This window comes from Dromiciops gliroides, chromosome 3, assembly GCF_019393635.1.
Source record: "Dromiciops gliroides isolate mDroGli1 chromosome 3, mDroGli1.pri, whole genome shotgun sequence".
NCBI lineage: Eukaryota > Metazoa > Chordata > Mammalia > Microbiotheria > Microbiotheriidae > Dromiciops > Dromiciops gliroides.
In genome coordinates, this window is record NC_057863.1 from 665,857,333 (window position 1) to 665,873,379 (window position 16,047).

General features: G+C 38.1%; 1 protein-coding gene across 1 annotated transcript in view; it reads right to left on the reverse strand.

Annotated features, from left to right (window-relative positions):
- Nucleotides 1-5,809: 5,809 nt before the first annotated feature.
- LOC122751843 (zinc finger protein 665-like) overlaps nucleotides 5,810-16,047 on the reverse strand; it is a 29,522-nt gene continuing 19,284 nt past the window's right edge. Inside the window, exon 5 of the mRNA XM_043999036.1 lies at nucleotides 5,810-9,858. Coding sequence (XP_043854971.1) covers nucleotides 7,607-9,858 — 2,252 coding nt within the window. The 3' untranslated portion in view covers nucleotides 5,810-7,606. The remainder of the gene's footprint in view (nucleotides 9,859-16,047) is intronic.

Below are 16,047 nucleotides of genomic sequence, written 5' to 3' on the forward strand. Positions count from 1 at the left end.
TTCTTTCTTTCTTTCTTTTTTTTTTTTTTGTGGGGCAGAGAGTTAAGTGACTTGCCCAGGGTCACACAGCTAGTGAATGTCAAGTGTCTGAGGCTGGATTTGAACTCAGGTCCTTCGGACTCCAGGGCCAGTGCTTTATCCAATGTGCCACCTAGCTACCCCCAAGAGTGTAACTCTTTATGGAGGAATAGCTAAGGACCCCCACTACCTATTTCCTCTGTGACACCTCCTACCCTGTCTCCCCCTGCTCTGGGACTCAGAGCCTCCTGTTTCTCTCCAGAATCTCCTGGCCTCCTTCCAGCTCTCCCCCTGCTACCCTTATCTTCTTCTAATCTAGGACATCCAGACCCTACATCCTCCTGATTCTCCCAAACATTTCTCTCCCCTATATCCCTCACTCCACCAGACAGCTGTCCTTGTCCTCCCTGCAGTCCGGACCCCAGACTTACTGACCCCAATTTAACCATCTCCTCTATCCTGGAGGTTGGGGGGGGGTCAGTAGCATTTTGCTAATGAGGAATTGTAAATTGACTGGGTTTGGTGAGTTTAACCCTAAATTCCTTTGAACTAGTTTAATTGGAACACTCTGGGATTGCATAGGCTAAGCTTAGAATTAAGACTATCTATCTGTGTTTCTATTTCCTTATTTCCTTAATTGGTTTCACCTTTGTAGTCTAATTAATTCCCAAGCAATAAAACCTAATCCTTTATGAACTAAAGCTCAGAGGCTCCTTTTCTTATTGGCCTGGGAGGAATATATAAAAAAGAAAGTTCAAAGGAGAGATTAATGTTCCGTATATCCAATTTTGGCCCTCACACTTCTCATGTTACAGAGAGGGAAACTGAGGCCCAGAGAAGTGAAGAGACTTGAGCAAGGTCCCCTAAGTCATAAAAGTCAGAGGCAGGATTTAAACCTGGTTACTCTGGATTCCCCTTCCTGGAAACAATGGTTGTTCATGGTTATGCACTGGATGGCTGAGCTGAGGCAAGGGAAGAGGTGCAGAAGGCTGGGTGTCAGGAGTGATGGCCTCACACCCCACCTTGGCCCTCCCAGATGGAGCCAGCTCAGCTCCAGGAAAGGTGTTTGGGCTTCCCTGGCCCAGGAGCCTGTCTCTAGTCTCTCCCTGGCTCAGAGCCTTTCCATTCCTGCCTCTTCCCTAGCAAAGAAGGGAGCCCAGGCCCAGCGTCCAAGGCTCCCTCTGACCTGGGCTCACCTTCCTGACCTCCTCCAGATGTCTTGTATTTCAGCCTTTCTGGACTCTCCATCCACTGGCTTTATTAGGGGCAGCTGGTGGAGCAGTGGAAGAAGCCCTGAGTTCAAAGCCAGCCTCAGAATGCCTAGATGTGAGACTCTGGGCAAGTAACTTCCTCTCTGTCTGCCTCACTTCCCCCAACTGCAAAATGGAGCTCATAACAGTCTGTTCCTCCCAGGGGGGTTGGGAGGATGCAGTGAGATAAGAGTGGGAGAGCAGTTAGCTTTGGCACACAGTGGGTGCTGAATAAATGCTTCTTCTTCCCTTCCCCTCCCTTTGTCCTCCTTATTCCAGATTCCTGTAATGCCCTTTCCACCTCCACCTCTGCCTAGTCCCATGATACCTTTCTGTAAGACTAGGGAACCTGGCCCCCTCCCTGTGTGCCAGCTACCCAGGGAGCCCCAGTGGGTGCTCCATCCTCCTCATCACCCAGACCCAGCCACTGAATTCTTTTTCTTTTTCTTTCATTACCTTCATCTCTGAATGTCTCTGCAGCCCCTCCCCCCCCATAGGAAGCAGGCTCTTTTCTCCCCTCCTCTTCCAAGCCAGGCTTGCTCAGCAGAGCTGCACAGCCCTCAGTTTCCTTTTTTTCTTTCTTGTTGATTCATGCTTTTTAAATCATTTTAATAAATGTTTTTATTCAAAGTTTTGAGTACCAAATTCTATCCCTTCTTCTCTCCCTCCCCTTTGCTTGTCCAGAGGCAGTAAGCAATCACATATAGGTTATACATGTGCAATCAAGTAAAACATGACCATATTAATCATTTTGTATAAGAAGACTCCAGTAGAAGAAAAAATTAAAGAAAGTGGACAATAGCATGCTTCAGTCTGTGTTCAATCAATATCAGTACTTTATTTGAAGGTGGATTGTATACTTCATTATTATTCCTTGGGATTGCCTTGGATCATTGTATTCCTGAGAATAGTTAAGTAATTTACAATTCTTCATCAAACAATATTGTTATCTCCTGGTTCTGCTTACTTCACTTCACATCAGTTCATATAAGTCTTTGCAGGCCTTTCTGAAATCATCCTGCTTGTTATTTCTTATAGCGTAACCATCATATACCACGGCTTTTTTAGCCATTCCCCAAATGATGGGCATTACTTTGATTTCCAATTCTTAGCCACCACAGAAAGAGCTGCAGTTGTTAAGGAATCATTCCTTTGCAATTAATCACTAGGAAAGCAGAAAATTGGGAGAAAAAAATTTTATCGATGGTTTCTCAGATCAAATTCTCATATCTCAAATATATACATAACTTTGTCAAATCTATATGAATATGAGTCACTTCCCAGCTGACAAAAGGTCAAAGGATATGAACTGGTAGCTTTCCAATGAAGAAATCAAAATAATTCATAGTCATTTAAAAATGCTCTCATTATTGATTAGAGAAATGTACATTAAAACAACCTTGCAATATCATTTTATATCTACCCGATTGGCTAAAATGATTGAAGAGGAAAGCAACCAATATTGGAGGAGGGGGTGGAAAAATTGGGATACCAATTCATTGTTGGTGGAATTGTGAACTGATCCAACCATTTTGGAGAGCAATCTGGAGTTATGCCCAAAGAGTTACAAAGCCATTTGACCCAGAAATACTATTACTAGATCTAATTCCAAAGATGATTAGGGGAAAAGAAAAAGAATCTATATGTTGCAAAATGTTTATAGCAGATCTCTTTGGGGTGGCAAACAACTGGAAATTGCAGGGATACTCCTCAGCTGGGGAATGACTGAACAAGTTGTGATATAAGATCATGATGGAATATTACTGTGCTATAAGAAATGATTAGCTCTGGGCAGCTAGGTGATGCAGTGGATAACGAACCAGCCCTGGATTTAGGAGGACCTGAGTTCAAATGTGACTTCAGACACTTGACACTTACTAGCCATGTGACCCTGGGCAAGTCACTTAACCTTCATTGCCCCCCTCCCCTCCCAAAAAAAAGAAATGCTGAGCTCAATGATCTTAGAAAAATATGGGAACACTTACATGAAATAATAAAGAGCAAAATGAACAGAACCAAGAGAAAATTGTATACAGTAACAACAATATTGTTTTAAGAATGCCATTGACCAAATAAGTCATTTTGACTTATAAATACCCAAATTAACTATAAAGGACATATGAAGGAAGGGACACTAACTGCATCCAGAGAAAGAACTGATAAATGGAAGCATGTATAGAATAATTTCACATAAATGTCTAAATATTTATTTGTGTCTAATGGTAGCCATTGGGAAAATGGGAAGAAAAGGGGGCAAAAAGAAAAAAAAAGAACTTTACATGATAACTTTGTTGCATATGAATATTAAGAGCAAAGTGTGCATAGCTTATTTGTAGTTTCATGGGCAATCATCTTCTTAATTATAGTTATGGAAATGCTTGGTTTATTCCAGAAGTTAAAGACAATTTTTTTAAAGTGATATTTAGAAGTAGCATGGGTTAGGGGGGGTTGCTGTTGGTTGTTACAATGATCGGTGCTGTCTTTTACTCATCTTTCTACCTTTGCTTCATGAATTACAGCTGGATCCCCCTCTTTCTGGGCTTTTGAGTGAGGTAGTCAGATGCATTTGATCTCGGATCCAAGCCTCTGAGTTCCTGTACTGACCTGCCCCTCTCTAGGTCTTCATGTCTTTCTACAGTATCTCCAGAGAATTCTGGGGACTTCTGAGACCTGGGTGCCTGGGATGTGCCCATCTGAACATGTGGCGTATGGCCTTGCTCACTGCCACCCCTTAAATTGCTAAAAAAGCATTGATCGAAAACCATCAGCAAGCATTATTTCTTTTTTTGAATAAAAGCATTTTATTATTTTCCAGTTACGTGTAGAGATAGTTTTCAACATTTGTTTTTATAAGATTTCCAATTTCCAATTTTTCTCCCTCCCTCCCCTCCCCTAGACAGCAGGTAATCTGATATATATATATATATATATATATATATATATATATATATATATATATATATATATATATATATACACAATAACACTAAATATATTTCTGCATTAGTCATGTTACAAGGGAAGAATCAGAGCAAGCATTATTTCTTTTCTATCTTTCTTTTTCTTTCTTTCTTTTTTTTTTTGGTGAGGCAATTGGGGTTAAGTGACTTGCCCAGGGTCACAAAGCTAGTAAGTGTTAAGTGTCTGAGGCCAGATTTGAATTCAGGTACTCCTGAATCCAGGGCCAGTGCTCTATCCACTGTGCCATCTAGCTGTCCCTAATAGACATAAGCTAGAAGCCTTCCTAGTAGCATCTGGTATGAAACAAGGATACCCACTGTCACCCATATTATTCAGTATTATATTGAAACCCCTATGAATAATTAGAGAAGAAATAATCATAATTAATGTGAAGAAAAATAGAAGGAATCAAAATAGGAAATGAGGTAATAAAACTATCTCTTTTTGCAGATATTATGATATACTTGGAAAAAGCTAAAGACTCAACTAAAAAGTTAGTTGAAATGATAATTTGAGCAAAGTAGCAGGATATAAAGTAAATCCACATAAACCATTAGTATTCCCATATATCAATAACAACCCCCTGAAAGAAGAGATAGTGAGACATGTCCCATTTAAAATAACTCTAGACAATATACAATACCTGAATGTTCACCTCCCAAAACAAACTCAGAAGCAAATTTATTTTTTAAAAAACATTTTTTAGAAATAAAATTAGGTTTAAATAATTGGAGACATATTCATTGTTCATGGATAGACAGGACCAATATAATAAAAATGACCATTTTACCTAACCTAATTTACATATTCAATGCCATCCCAATTAAACGACCAAAAACTGTTTTTACTGAATTAGAAAAAAATAACAATTCATTTGCAAGAACAATAAGTCAAGAATATCAAAGGAATTAATGGGAAAAAGTGTAAAAGGAGGCTTAGCAGTACCAGATCTTAAACTATACCATAAGGCAGTAATTGCCAAGAACATCTGGTACTAAGAAATAGAAAGGTAGATCAATGGAAGAGAGTAGAAATACAATTTACAGCAGCAAATAAATATGGGAACCTTGTATTTGACAAGTGGAAAGGCTTAAGTTCATGAGATAATTTAATATTTGGTGAAGATTGTTGTGAAAACCAGAAAACAATCTGGGAGATGTTTGGACAAAGACCAGTATCTTATACCATTTACCAAGATAAGGTCAAAATGGGTACATGATCTAGATATAAATAGACATTACAGGAAAATTTGAAGAACATGAAACTACTTATCAGACTTATCAATGGGTGAACAACTTGTGAATAAACAAGAGACAGACAGCAGAGTGAAATGTAAAATGGATAATTTTGATTACATTAAATTTAAAAAGTTTTGTGCAAGGAAAACAAATGTAGCCAAGATCAGAAGGATCATTTTAAATCTAAATACAGGGGCAGCTAGATGGCATAGTGGATGAAGCACTGGCCTTGGATTCAGGAGGACCTGAGTTCAAATCCGGCCTCAGACACTTAACACTTACTGGTTGTGTGACCTTGGGCAAGTCACTTAACCCCAGTTGCCTCAATCCCCCCCAAAAATTAAAAAAAAAAACAACTTAAATACAAAATGAGAAATGAAGAAAAAAATTTCTAAGTGCTTAGCAGAACATGAGAGCATTCAGTATAAAAGAATGAATTTCCATTGCATGAAAACTTATTTACTAAATCATTTGTTTTCAAAGCAACCCAGCTTTTGTATGCTGCCTTCTAGGTTGTATTTGTCCTCTGCTGTATTCCAAGCCTCAGGGATTTTGTGCAGCTCTTTTCAGAGCTAGTTCTGGAGTTCTGTACTTTTCATTTCTTCCGAGGTAGTATGACCTAAGGAGAGGGGTGTTCACTGCTCCCCTGGCCTATGCTCTGGTCTGTGAGTGACCACAAGCACTCTTTTCTGTCCTGAACTGTGACCAGTGTCCCCAGTCACAAGCTCTGATGTGTTAGTGCTCCTCCTCACCCTGGGACTGCCACCCAGGACTATGGGCACAGAGTCCTGCACCCAGTGTGGGTTCTCTGCTGCACAATGCATTCAGAGGGACTACTTAATGCTTTGGGAAGGGGATTAGGGAAAGGTCAGGTCAGGCCCTGCCATCTTGGCCCTGTGCTATTGTTTCAGACTTGGTCCTGCTAAGTATCCTGCCTGGAATATTGTCACAGGTTGGAGAAAGAGACGTATAAACACCCTTTTCAGGGGAACACAGATGTAGATTTGGAAGAGACCACAGAAGTCACTGAGACCAACCTCCTCCTTTTGGAGGTAAGTACATTGAGGCACAGAGAGGTTGTTCCTTGGACAGTTACAAAGCTAGAGAGCATCTGAGGCAAGATTTGAACCCAAGTCTTCTTGACTGTAAAACAGCGCCCCATCATTTCAATGTACTGCCTTCCTCTACAGGGTTTTGAATATCCATTGCAGGGATAAGGAAATGATTAATCTCTCCCTATCTTTTAGCCAATGACTCTGAGATTTATGGCCCAAGGAATGATAAGAATAGGTAGCATTGAAATGGTGATTTAATGCTTGCAAAAGACGTTACAGGTATTATCTCATTTGATTCTTACATTAATCCTTGGATGTAGGTGTTATTAGTATACACATTCTACAACAGATGGGGGAAACTGAGGCAGTAATAGGTTAAGTGATTTGTCCAGTATCACATATCTACTAAGTATCAGAGACCGAATTTGAACTCAGGTCTTATGCCTGCAGCAGCAACACTCTATCCACTGTGTCACCTAGCAGCCTAAAGAAATCAGTACAGAAATAAATGTCCAACAGTGTGTTGAAAAACAATATTTCATAGAAAAATCCATTACATTTATAGGGTTTATGCACAGCATGAAAATTGGGATGTTAAATTAGGTCTATTTTCAAACAAGAGGTCATCTCTTTTATCTTCAGCATAATTCCACCAATCTACAGTCAAATATGAGCTCAAAGTCAAGGCTTTCCAACAATCATTGCTTTTATGATAACAGTGGGATTATTTTGATGTCTTAGGGACATCTCTCTTCTATCAAAAGACCTATGCCCACTATGAATCCTCTCATGTAAAGCAAGAAATGATCTCTGACTGAAGGTCTTCCCACATTGAGTCCTTATTGAACTTGTCCCCAGAATGAATTTTCTGATGTCTAACAAGCCCATTACACCATTTAAATGCCTTTTCATATTCAGTACAGTGATATCTACTATGGATTCTTCTATGGGAAATAAGGGATGACTGTTGCCAGAAAGTTTTACCACATTAATTATATTCATAAGGTTTTTCTCCAGTATGGATTCTGTGATGTAGTACAAGATGAGAGCTGAGTCTGAAAGCTTTTCCACCCTGATTACATTTTTAAGTCTTCTCTCCAGCATGGATTCTCTGATGTTTACCAAGATTGGAGTGTTGTGTAAAAGCCTTTCCACATTCATTACATTCATAAGGTTTCTCTCCAGTGTGGATTCTCTGATGTTTAACAAGGCTGGATCTCTGTGTGAAAGCCTTTCCACACTGATTACATTCATAAGGTTTCTCTCCAGTGTGGACTATGTGGTGTAGAGCAAGTTTGGACCTGCACCTGAAAGTTTTTCCACACTGATTACATTCATAAGGTTTCTCTCCAGTGTGGAATTTTTTGTGATTATAAAGACTTGAGCTCTGTGTGAAAGCCTTTCCACACTGATTACATTCATAAGGTTTCTCTCCAGTGTGGATTCTCTTATGTTCAGCAAGAATGAAACTTTGTCTGAAGCTCTTTCCACACTGATTACATTCATAAGGTTTTTCTCCAGTGTGGATTCTGCGATGTAGTACAAGATGAGAGCTGAGTCTGAAAGCTTTTCCACACTGATTACATTTATAAGTCTTCTCTCCAGTATGGATCCTCTGATGTAGAGCAAGTTTGGAGTTGAAGCTGAATGTCTTCCCACATTGATTACATTCATAACGTTTCTCTCTAGTGTGGATTCTCTGATGTTTAAGAAGGCTGGAGCTCTGTGTGAAAGCCTTTCCACACTGATTACATTCATAAGGTTTCTCTCCAGCGTGGATTCTGTGGTGTAGAGCAAGTTCGGAGCTGCACCTGAAAGTTTTTCCACACTGATTACATTCATGAGGTTTCTCTTCAGTGTGGACTTTTTGATGTTTAGCAAAACTTGAGCTATGTCTGAAACTCTTTCCACACTGATTACATTCATATGGTTTTTCTCCAGTGTGGATTCTCTTATGTTCAGCAAGAACGGAACTTTGTCTGAAGCTCTTTCCACACTGATTACATTCATAAGGTTTTTCTCCAGTGTGGATTCTCTGATGTTCAGTAAGCCTGGAATTGTGTCTGAAAGTCTTTCCACATTGAGTACATTCATAAGGTTTCTCTCCAGTGTGGATTCTGTGGTGTAGAGCAAGTCTGTAGCTGTACCTGAACATTTTTCCACACTGATCACATTCATAAGGTTTCTCTCCAGTGTGGATTTTTTGATGTTTAGCAAAACTTGAGCTATGTCTGAAACTCTTCCCACACTGATTACATTCATATGGTTTTTCTCCAGTGTGGATTCTCTGATGTTTAGCAAGATTGGAACTATATCTGAAGCTCTTTCCACATTGATCACATTTATAAGGTTTATCTCCAGTGTGGATTCTCTGATGTTCAGCAAGACTGGAATTGTATATGAAAGTCTTTCCACATTGAGTGCATTTGTAAGGTTTCTCTCCAGTGTGGATTCTCTGATGTAGAGCAAGTCTGTAGCTGAACTTGAATGTTTTTCCACACTGATTACATTCATAAGGTTTCTCTCCAGTGTGGAATTTTTGATGATTATAAAGACTTGAGCTCTGTGTGAAAGCCTTTCCACACTGATTACATTCATAAGGTTTCTCTCCAGTGTGGATTCTCTGATGTTCAGCAAGATGGACCCTCTGTCTGAAAGTTTTTCTGCAATGATCACATTCATAAAGTTTCTTTCCAGTGTATCTTCTCTGTTGGAAAATAAGGGATGAATCATCACTGAAAGCTTTATGCCATTCATGGCACTCATGAGATTTCTCTGTAGTATGAGTCCTTCGATGGGAAAGAAGAGATGACTGTCTCTTAAATACTTTGCCACATTCATTACATCCATACTTGTTTTCATTGTGAATTTTCTGGTAGTCAATAAGCTTTGAATTATAATGGAAGGTCTTTTTACCTTCATTACAGATATAAAGCACGTCTCTGGTGTGATTCTTCTGATGTCTAATTATTTCTGAATTCAAGCTGAAGGCCCCCTCACATTGATAAGTTTTCACTTCAGGTGGCTTTTCAGGAGACTCAACAACCTCTACCTCTTTAGTAAAGCATTCCTTAGATTTATTATCCTGAGAATGGTCATTTCTTGAGGTCATTTTCTTATATTGAATTATGACTGAATATTGGTTGAAACTCTTTCCATCTTTTTTAAAGTCACAGTGGCTCTTTTGTTTTTTCCCTATCTTGATACCAGAGTCACAGATTTCTCTCAAACTGATGTCACGGTGACTATTTTTCATGAATCTTTGCTGTTGTGATTCTTCCACAGAAATGCTCAGCTTTGAAGTAGCTTTCTTCATTTCATGCCTAGTCTCTTCATCTGAAGAAAACAAAAAAAAGATACATGTATATATAGTACATATGTATGTGTATATATAGTGTTTATATATATAGTCTGTGTGTATATATATATATATACATATGTATAGTGACACATATACCTAAACAAATATATCTTCTCTCCTCTACTGACAGAAAGTTAACTGATTTGTAATCTATTTCTCTAAGGAAAGAGAAATTTTCAAAATTAAATGGGCAATATCAATCACTTGAAAATGTCATTATCTTACATTCCCTGGATGATTTAATTTACAAAGATTATTTAATTTGCAATTGTATTTGCACATACAATAACAAGTCACAACAGATCTGCACCACAGGGAGGCCCAGCATTCTCATTACATTCACAACTCAAGCTCATAATTACAGTGACCTGACCAACACCCTTCCAGCTGAGACTAAAACTCAACTCTTGTGATTGGATATGTTCTGTTCACATAACTGGAAACTATTTTGTTATTGAATGTTCACTTGTTTGTATTTATAAATGTATGTACAAACTATGGTTTAAGTAGCAGTTTTAACAAGTGCCCAATGGAAGTAGTAGGTTTGGCATGTCAGTAATGTCATTTTACAGGTATTGCTGCACAAGTATGAGTTAATGAATAGTATGAAAATGTACTACAAAAATATTTGAGTTCAAACACTATTGAAATACACATTTGGTTGGATTTTCTAAAGTTTTAATTCTTGCTACATTCTGCAGATAATTTAATTATGCTTATTAAAAATGGTGACTACAAAAATAAATAAATGAAAAAAATGGTGATTACTATTTTGCACCAGCTATTTGAAAAATAGTTTCTTTGGGAAGTCATTGCTAAGTTCCCTAATTGTAGGGAGTTGACCAATATCTCACACTGGAATAGAAGGCTACCATTGTCAAGTACCAGAACCTGTCAATCAGTTCCAGCCCAGTCTCCTGGCAATTATTTTCCTTCTTAATGATTGTACATACTTCGACATCATTGTCCTTCAATGGCTGTGTCAGCATATTGGGGGGAATGGGGGATTCCCAGAGGTTAACAATATGGTTCTCTGCATTGACTAGATATGCCTTACTTTTGGTTTAAGGATGTCTTTAAGTAGAGAAGTCTTAGATTTTTGCCTGAGATTCAGATAAGATATGCAGTGCCTAAGTATCAGAAGGATCTAAGAGCTTGTTTTCTTCCAATAATGTCTTCACAGTCAGACAAGATGCCTGAATTTGGGGTATGTAGTCTAGCCATGAACACAGATGCTGCATGTCCAGTAGGGGGTCCCTCCTACTCTGCAGGACACTGTGGGGGTCAGGAAATCTCAGGGGAGGGGTTCCTGAGACCCTTGTCTCCTCTCACTGGTGGTTGTTAACTGCTGGTCTCCATGACAACACCACCAACCACCTAAGACCCTCTGGAGACTACCCAGAGGTAAAAAGTTCCCATTCCCAAGAGTCATGTGACTCTACTACCAACTCCACCACCACTACCCAGCCTCTCCACTTTCCTCATCCCTTTGCAGGAACTCCATTGCACTTTCAATCATTTCTTTATATGCCACTTGTAGATTCTACTTTTTATTGGGTTGCAGTTCTTCCTCTTTCTCTTTATTAGCCAGTTTTGATGCATTATCCCAGTTCTTCTTTGTAAATTTCATACATTAAGCTGAGCAATGGTTATGCTGGTGAGTAGCAAAATTCGATATTGTATGCTACTGTTCTTATATTGTATTCAGATTCATATACATTCTATTTGTGGTCAATACAGTGAATATATTATTTCATTATCTGTCAGGTCTATAAACATAGATTAATTTCCCTGGTGATCCCTTTGATTTTTAAATTTTTTTCTTTTCTCATCTAAGATCATGGCCACTGGAAGGCCTTGACCCCACTGCTGACTAGTAGTGAAGCCCCATCCTGAGTGCCTACCGTGAGATCCTGCCCCTAAGGCCTATCAGAAAAGAGACTCCATTTCCATAACAACCCAGCAACAGTGGGCCCCCACCCTCAAACAAGGCTAAAAAAAAAAAAAGACATAAAAATGAGCTAGAAAACAAGAAAAAACTCGACTATAGAAAGTTACTATGATGATAGGGAGGATTAGAGGAGGACAATAGTGCCAAAATGGCTACAGGTAAAGCTTCAAAGAAAAATGTAATTTGGTCTCAGGCCCAAAAAGAATTCCTGGAAGAGCTTAAAGACAATTTTAAAAAGCATATTAGAGGGACAGCTAGGTGGCGCAGTGGATAGAGCACTGGCCCTGGAGTCAGGAGTACCTGAGTTCAAATCCGGCCTCAGACACTTAACACTTACTAGCTGTGTGACCCTGGGCAAGTCACAATTGCCTCACTTAAAAAAAAAGCATATTAGAGAAGTAGAAGAAAAATATGGAAAAGAAATGAGTAATGCAAAAAAATCATGAAAAAAGGGTCAATAGCATGAAAAAAGATATACAAAAATTTACTGAGGAAAATAGCTCCCTAAAAATACAGAATTATCCAAGTGGTAAAGGAATTACAAAGGGTCACTGAAGAAAATAATTCCTGAAAAATTAGAATATAACACGTGGAAACTAATGACTCTCTGAGACATCAAGACATGATAAAACAAAATTTTTAAAGTAAAAAAAAAAAATAGAAGAAAATGTGAAATTTCTCATTGGTAAAACAACTGACCTAGAAAATATAGGAAAGATAATATAAGAATTACTGGAATACCTGAAAGCAATTGTTTAAAAAAAAAAAGCCTTGACTATATCTTTTAAGAAAGTATCAAAGAAAACTGCCTTGATATATTAAAACCAGAGAGCACAATTAAAATGGAGGGGCAGCCAGGTGGCACAGTGAATAGAGCATTGGCCCTGGATTCAGGAGGACCTGAGTTCAGATCCAGCCTCAGACACTTGACATTTACTATCTGTGTAACCCTGGGCAAGTCACTTAACCCTCACTGCCCTGCAAAAAAAAAAAAAAAAAACCCAAAATTAAAATGGAAAGAATCCACCCACCATCACCTAAAAGAGATCCCAAGATGAAAACTCCTAGGAACATTATAGCCAGAATGCAAAGCTCACATTAAGGAAAAAGTATTACAAGCACCTAAAAAGGTGCCCCTACACAGGATTTGGTAGCTTCCACATTAAAGAATCAGAAGACTTGGAATATAATATGCTATAAGGCAAAGGAATTAGATTTATAACCAAGAATCACCTACCAGAAAAAATGAATATAATATTTCAGAGAGGGAAATGGATTTTTTTTAACAAAATAGAGGACTTTCAAGCATTTCTGATTAAAAGACCAGAGCTGAATAAAAAATTTGGCCTCCAAATACAAGACTCAAGGGAACCTTAAAAAGGAAAAAAGAAACAAAAAGAAAAAAACATAAATAGAATAAGGTTAAACTGTTTATATTTCTGTATTTCAAGATGACATATGTATCTTTTTTTTTTTTTGGCAGGGCAGTGAGGGTTAAACAACTTGCCCAAGGTCACACAGCTAGTAAGTGTCAAGTGTCTGAGGTCAGATTTGAACTCAGGTCCTCCTGAATCCAGGGCCAGTGCTTTATCCACTGTGCTACCTAGCTGCCTCCATATATGTAACTCTTAATGATTTTATTACATAGAAGAGCAATTGGAGGGAGTTTATGTAGACAGAGGGTGTGGATATAAGGTCACATTGATGATATGATATCTCAAGGAACAAAATAAATGGTTGAGAAAGAAAGTGCACTGGAAGAAGGAAGGACAAGATCAAATGGGGTAAATTATCCCACATCAAAGAGGTACAAAGAAGCAATTATGATGGAAGGGAAGGTGAGGTGGGGAGGTGGGCAAAACTCCAACCTTACTCTTAATAAAACTGGCACACTCAGTTGGATATAGAAATCTATCTTACCCTATAAGGAAGTACAAAAGGTATGTTTTTTAAATTATGGGGGCTAAACTGTACTTTTAAAAATTATTGCTACTTAGATATTAATGGCTATACAATGATGGCTATTGCACCCATTTTAGCAGTTATCATTTATTATTAATTAATATTAAATATTAGTAAAGTATTGACTGTGTGGCAGTTAAAACAAGCAGGAAAGCCCCAGTGCCAAGTTGTCTCTGAGAGAGAGAAAGAGAGAGAGAGAGAGCATGGCCTACAAACCCAAGAGTGCACACCAAGTACAGCAGGTCCAGGAAGCCAAGAATGCCAAGAAGATCAAGATGCCAAGATAGAGATCCTTGAGTGGTCAAGTCTTTTATCCTCTTTTGACAGAGGCAGGTCACTATACATTGATCAAAGCTAATTGGTTAGCATCATTCAATTCTATTGGTTGACATGACTTGAGGTTGGTCCAAATTAAATTGAGCTTTATGATGACACCAGGGAGAAGTGTGCAAAAAGACCATCCTTGAAGGGCAAGGTAGGGGAAGTCCAGGTATAGTTTAATTCCATCAGTTGTTCAATGAGCTAGACAAAAAAAACAATCTCCATTTCTGTTGTATACCTGAGGCTGGTCCCAAACCAGCTAAAGTTCTTCCTAAGAATTAAACTCTATGAAGTGGGGGGTTGGGGAGGGGGCTGGGGAGAAGAAAGGGTTAAAACTGATCTGGGTGCCCCCAAGAAAACTCATTATTAATAATTATTTTCTCACAAAGGGAAGGAGATGACAAAAGATAAAAGGGGGAGAGAGGACTGATAGCAGGGAGGGGATATTAGGGAATGTGGTGATCAGAAGTAAAACACTTGTGAGGAGGGAATGGGGAGGTAAGAGAGAGAGGGAGATAAAAAAAAGTGAAAATATGGCATGGAGGGAAATACAGAGATAGTTATCTTAACTAAAAATGTGAATGAGATGAACTCACCCATTAACTGGAAATGGATAGCAGAATGGATTTAAAGCCAAAATCCTACAATATGTTGTTTACAAGAAACACATTTGAAGCACAGAGATACACATAGGGTTAAAGTAAGAGGTTGGAGCAGAATCTATTATGTTTCAGCTGAAGTAAAGAAAGCAGGGGTAGCAATCATGATTTTAGAACAAAGCAAAAGCAAAAACAGATCTAATTAAAAGAGATAAAGAAGTGAACTATATCTTGATGAAAGGTACCATAGACAATAAAGTCATATCAATGCACCAAATGGTATAAGATCAATTTTTTTAAGAAGTTGAATGAAGGAAAGAGATAATAAAATTATACTAGTGTGGGAGCTTAATCTTCCCCTCTCAGAACTGGATAAATCTAATCAAAATACAAACAAGAAATACATACAAGAAAGAAGTTAAGGAAGTGAATAAAATTGTGGAAAAGGTAACGAGAGAATATGTATATATATATTATTTATAAATATTTATGAGTAGCAGGATGAATTGGTTACCATTATAGTTTTGCTGCTGAAGGAGTATGTAGGGTTAAGTTTTTGCATACTCTAAGCTTTAGTACTGTGAGACAAAGCAGGGGTCACTCCAAGCTAGTTTCGTTACCTTTCAAACCTCACATCTTAAATCAATTGAAGTAGACAGTAGTACAATAAAATCTACTATTTTGAATGGTTAAAAAAAACCCCACAGACTAGGTCAAATGGTAAAAACAGGTACAAAAAAAAAAACAATTAGAAGAATGCCTTGAAAGAGAATTGGCCAAATGGAAAAAGAGAAACAAAAATTCACTTAAGGAAAAAAAAAACTCCTTTAAAAGTAGAATTGACCAAATAGAAAAGGAGGTACAAAAGTCCACCCAAGAAAATTCCTTGAAAATTAGAGTTGAGCAAATGACTTTATGAGAAATCAAGGCACAACAATAACAAAATCAAAGGAATGAAAAAAAATAGAAGGCAATGTGAAATATCTCATTGGAAAAACAATTGACTTGGAAAATAGATCTAGGAGAGATTATTTTAAAATTATTAGACTACCTGAAACCCATGATTGAAAAAAGACCCTAGATATCATCTTTCAAGAAATTATCATGGGGCAGCTAGATGGCACAGTGGATAAAACACTGGCCATGGATTCAAGAGACTAGGAGTTCAAACCTGACTTCAGACACTTGATACTTACTAGCTATGTGACCTTGGGAAAGTCACTTAACCCTCATTGCCCCCCCCCAAAAAAAGAAATTATCAAGGAAAATTTTCCTGATATTATAGAACCAGAGGGTCAAATTGAAATCAAAACAATCCACTGATCACCTCT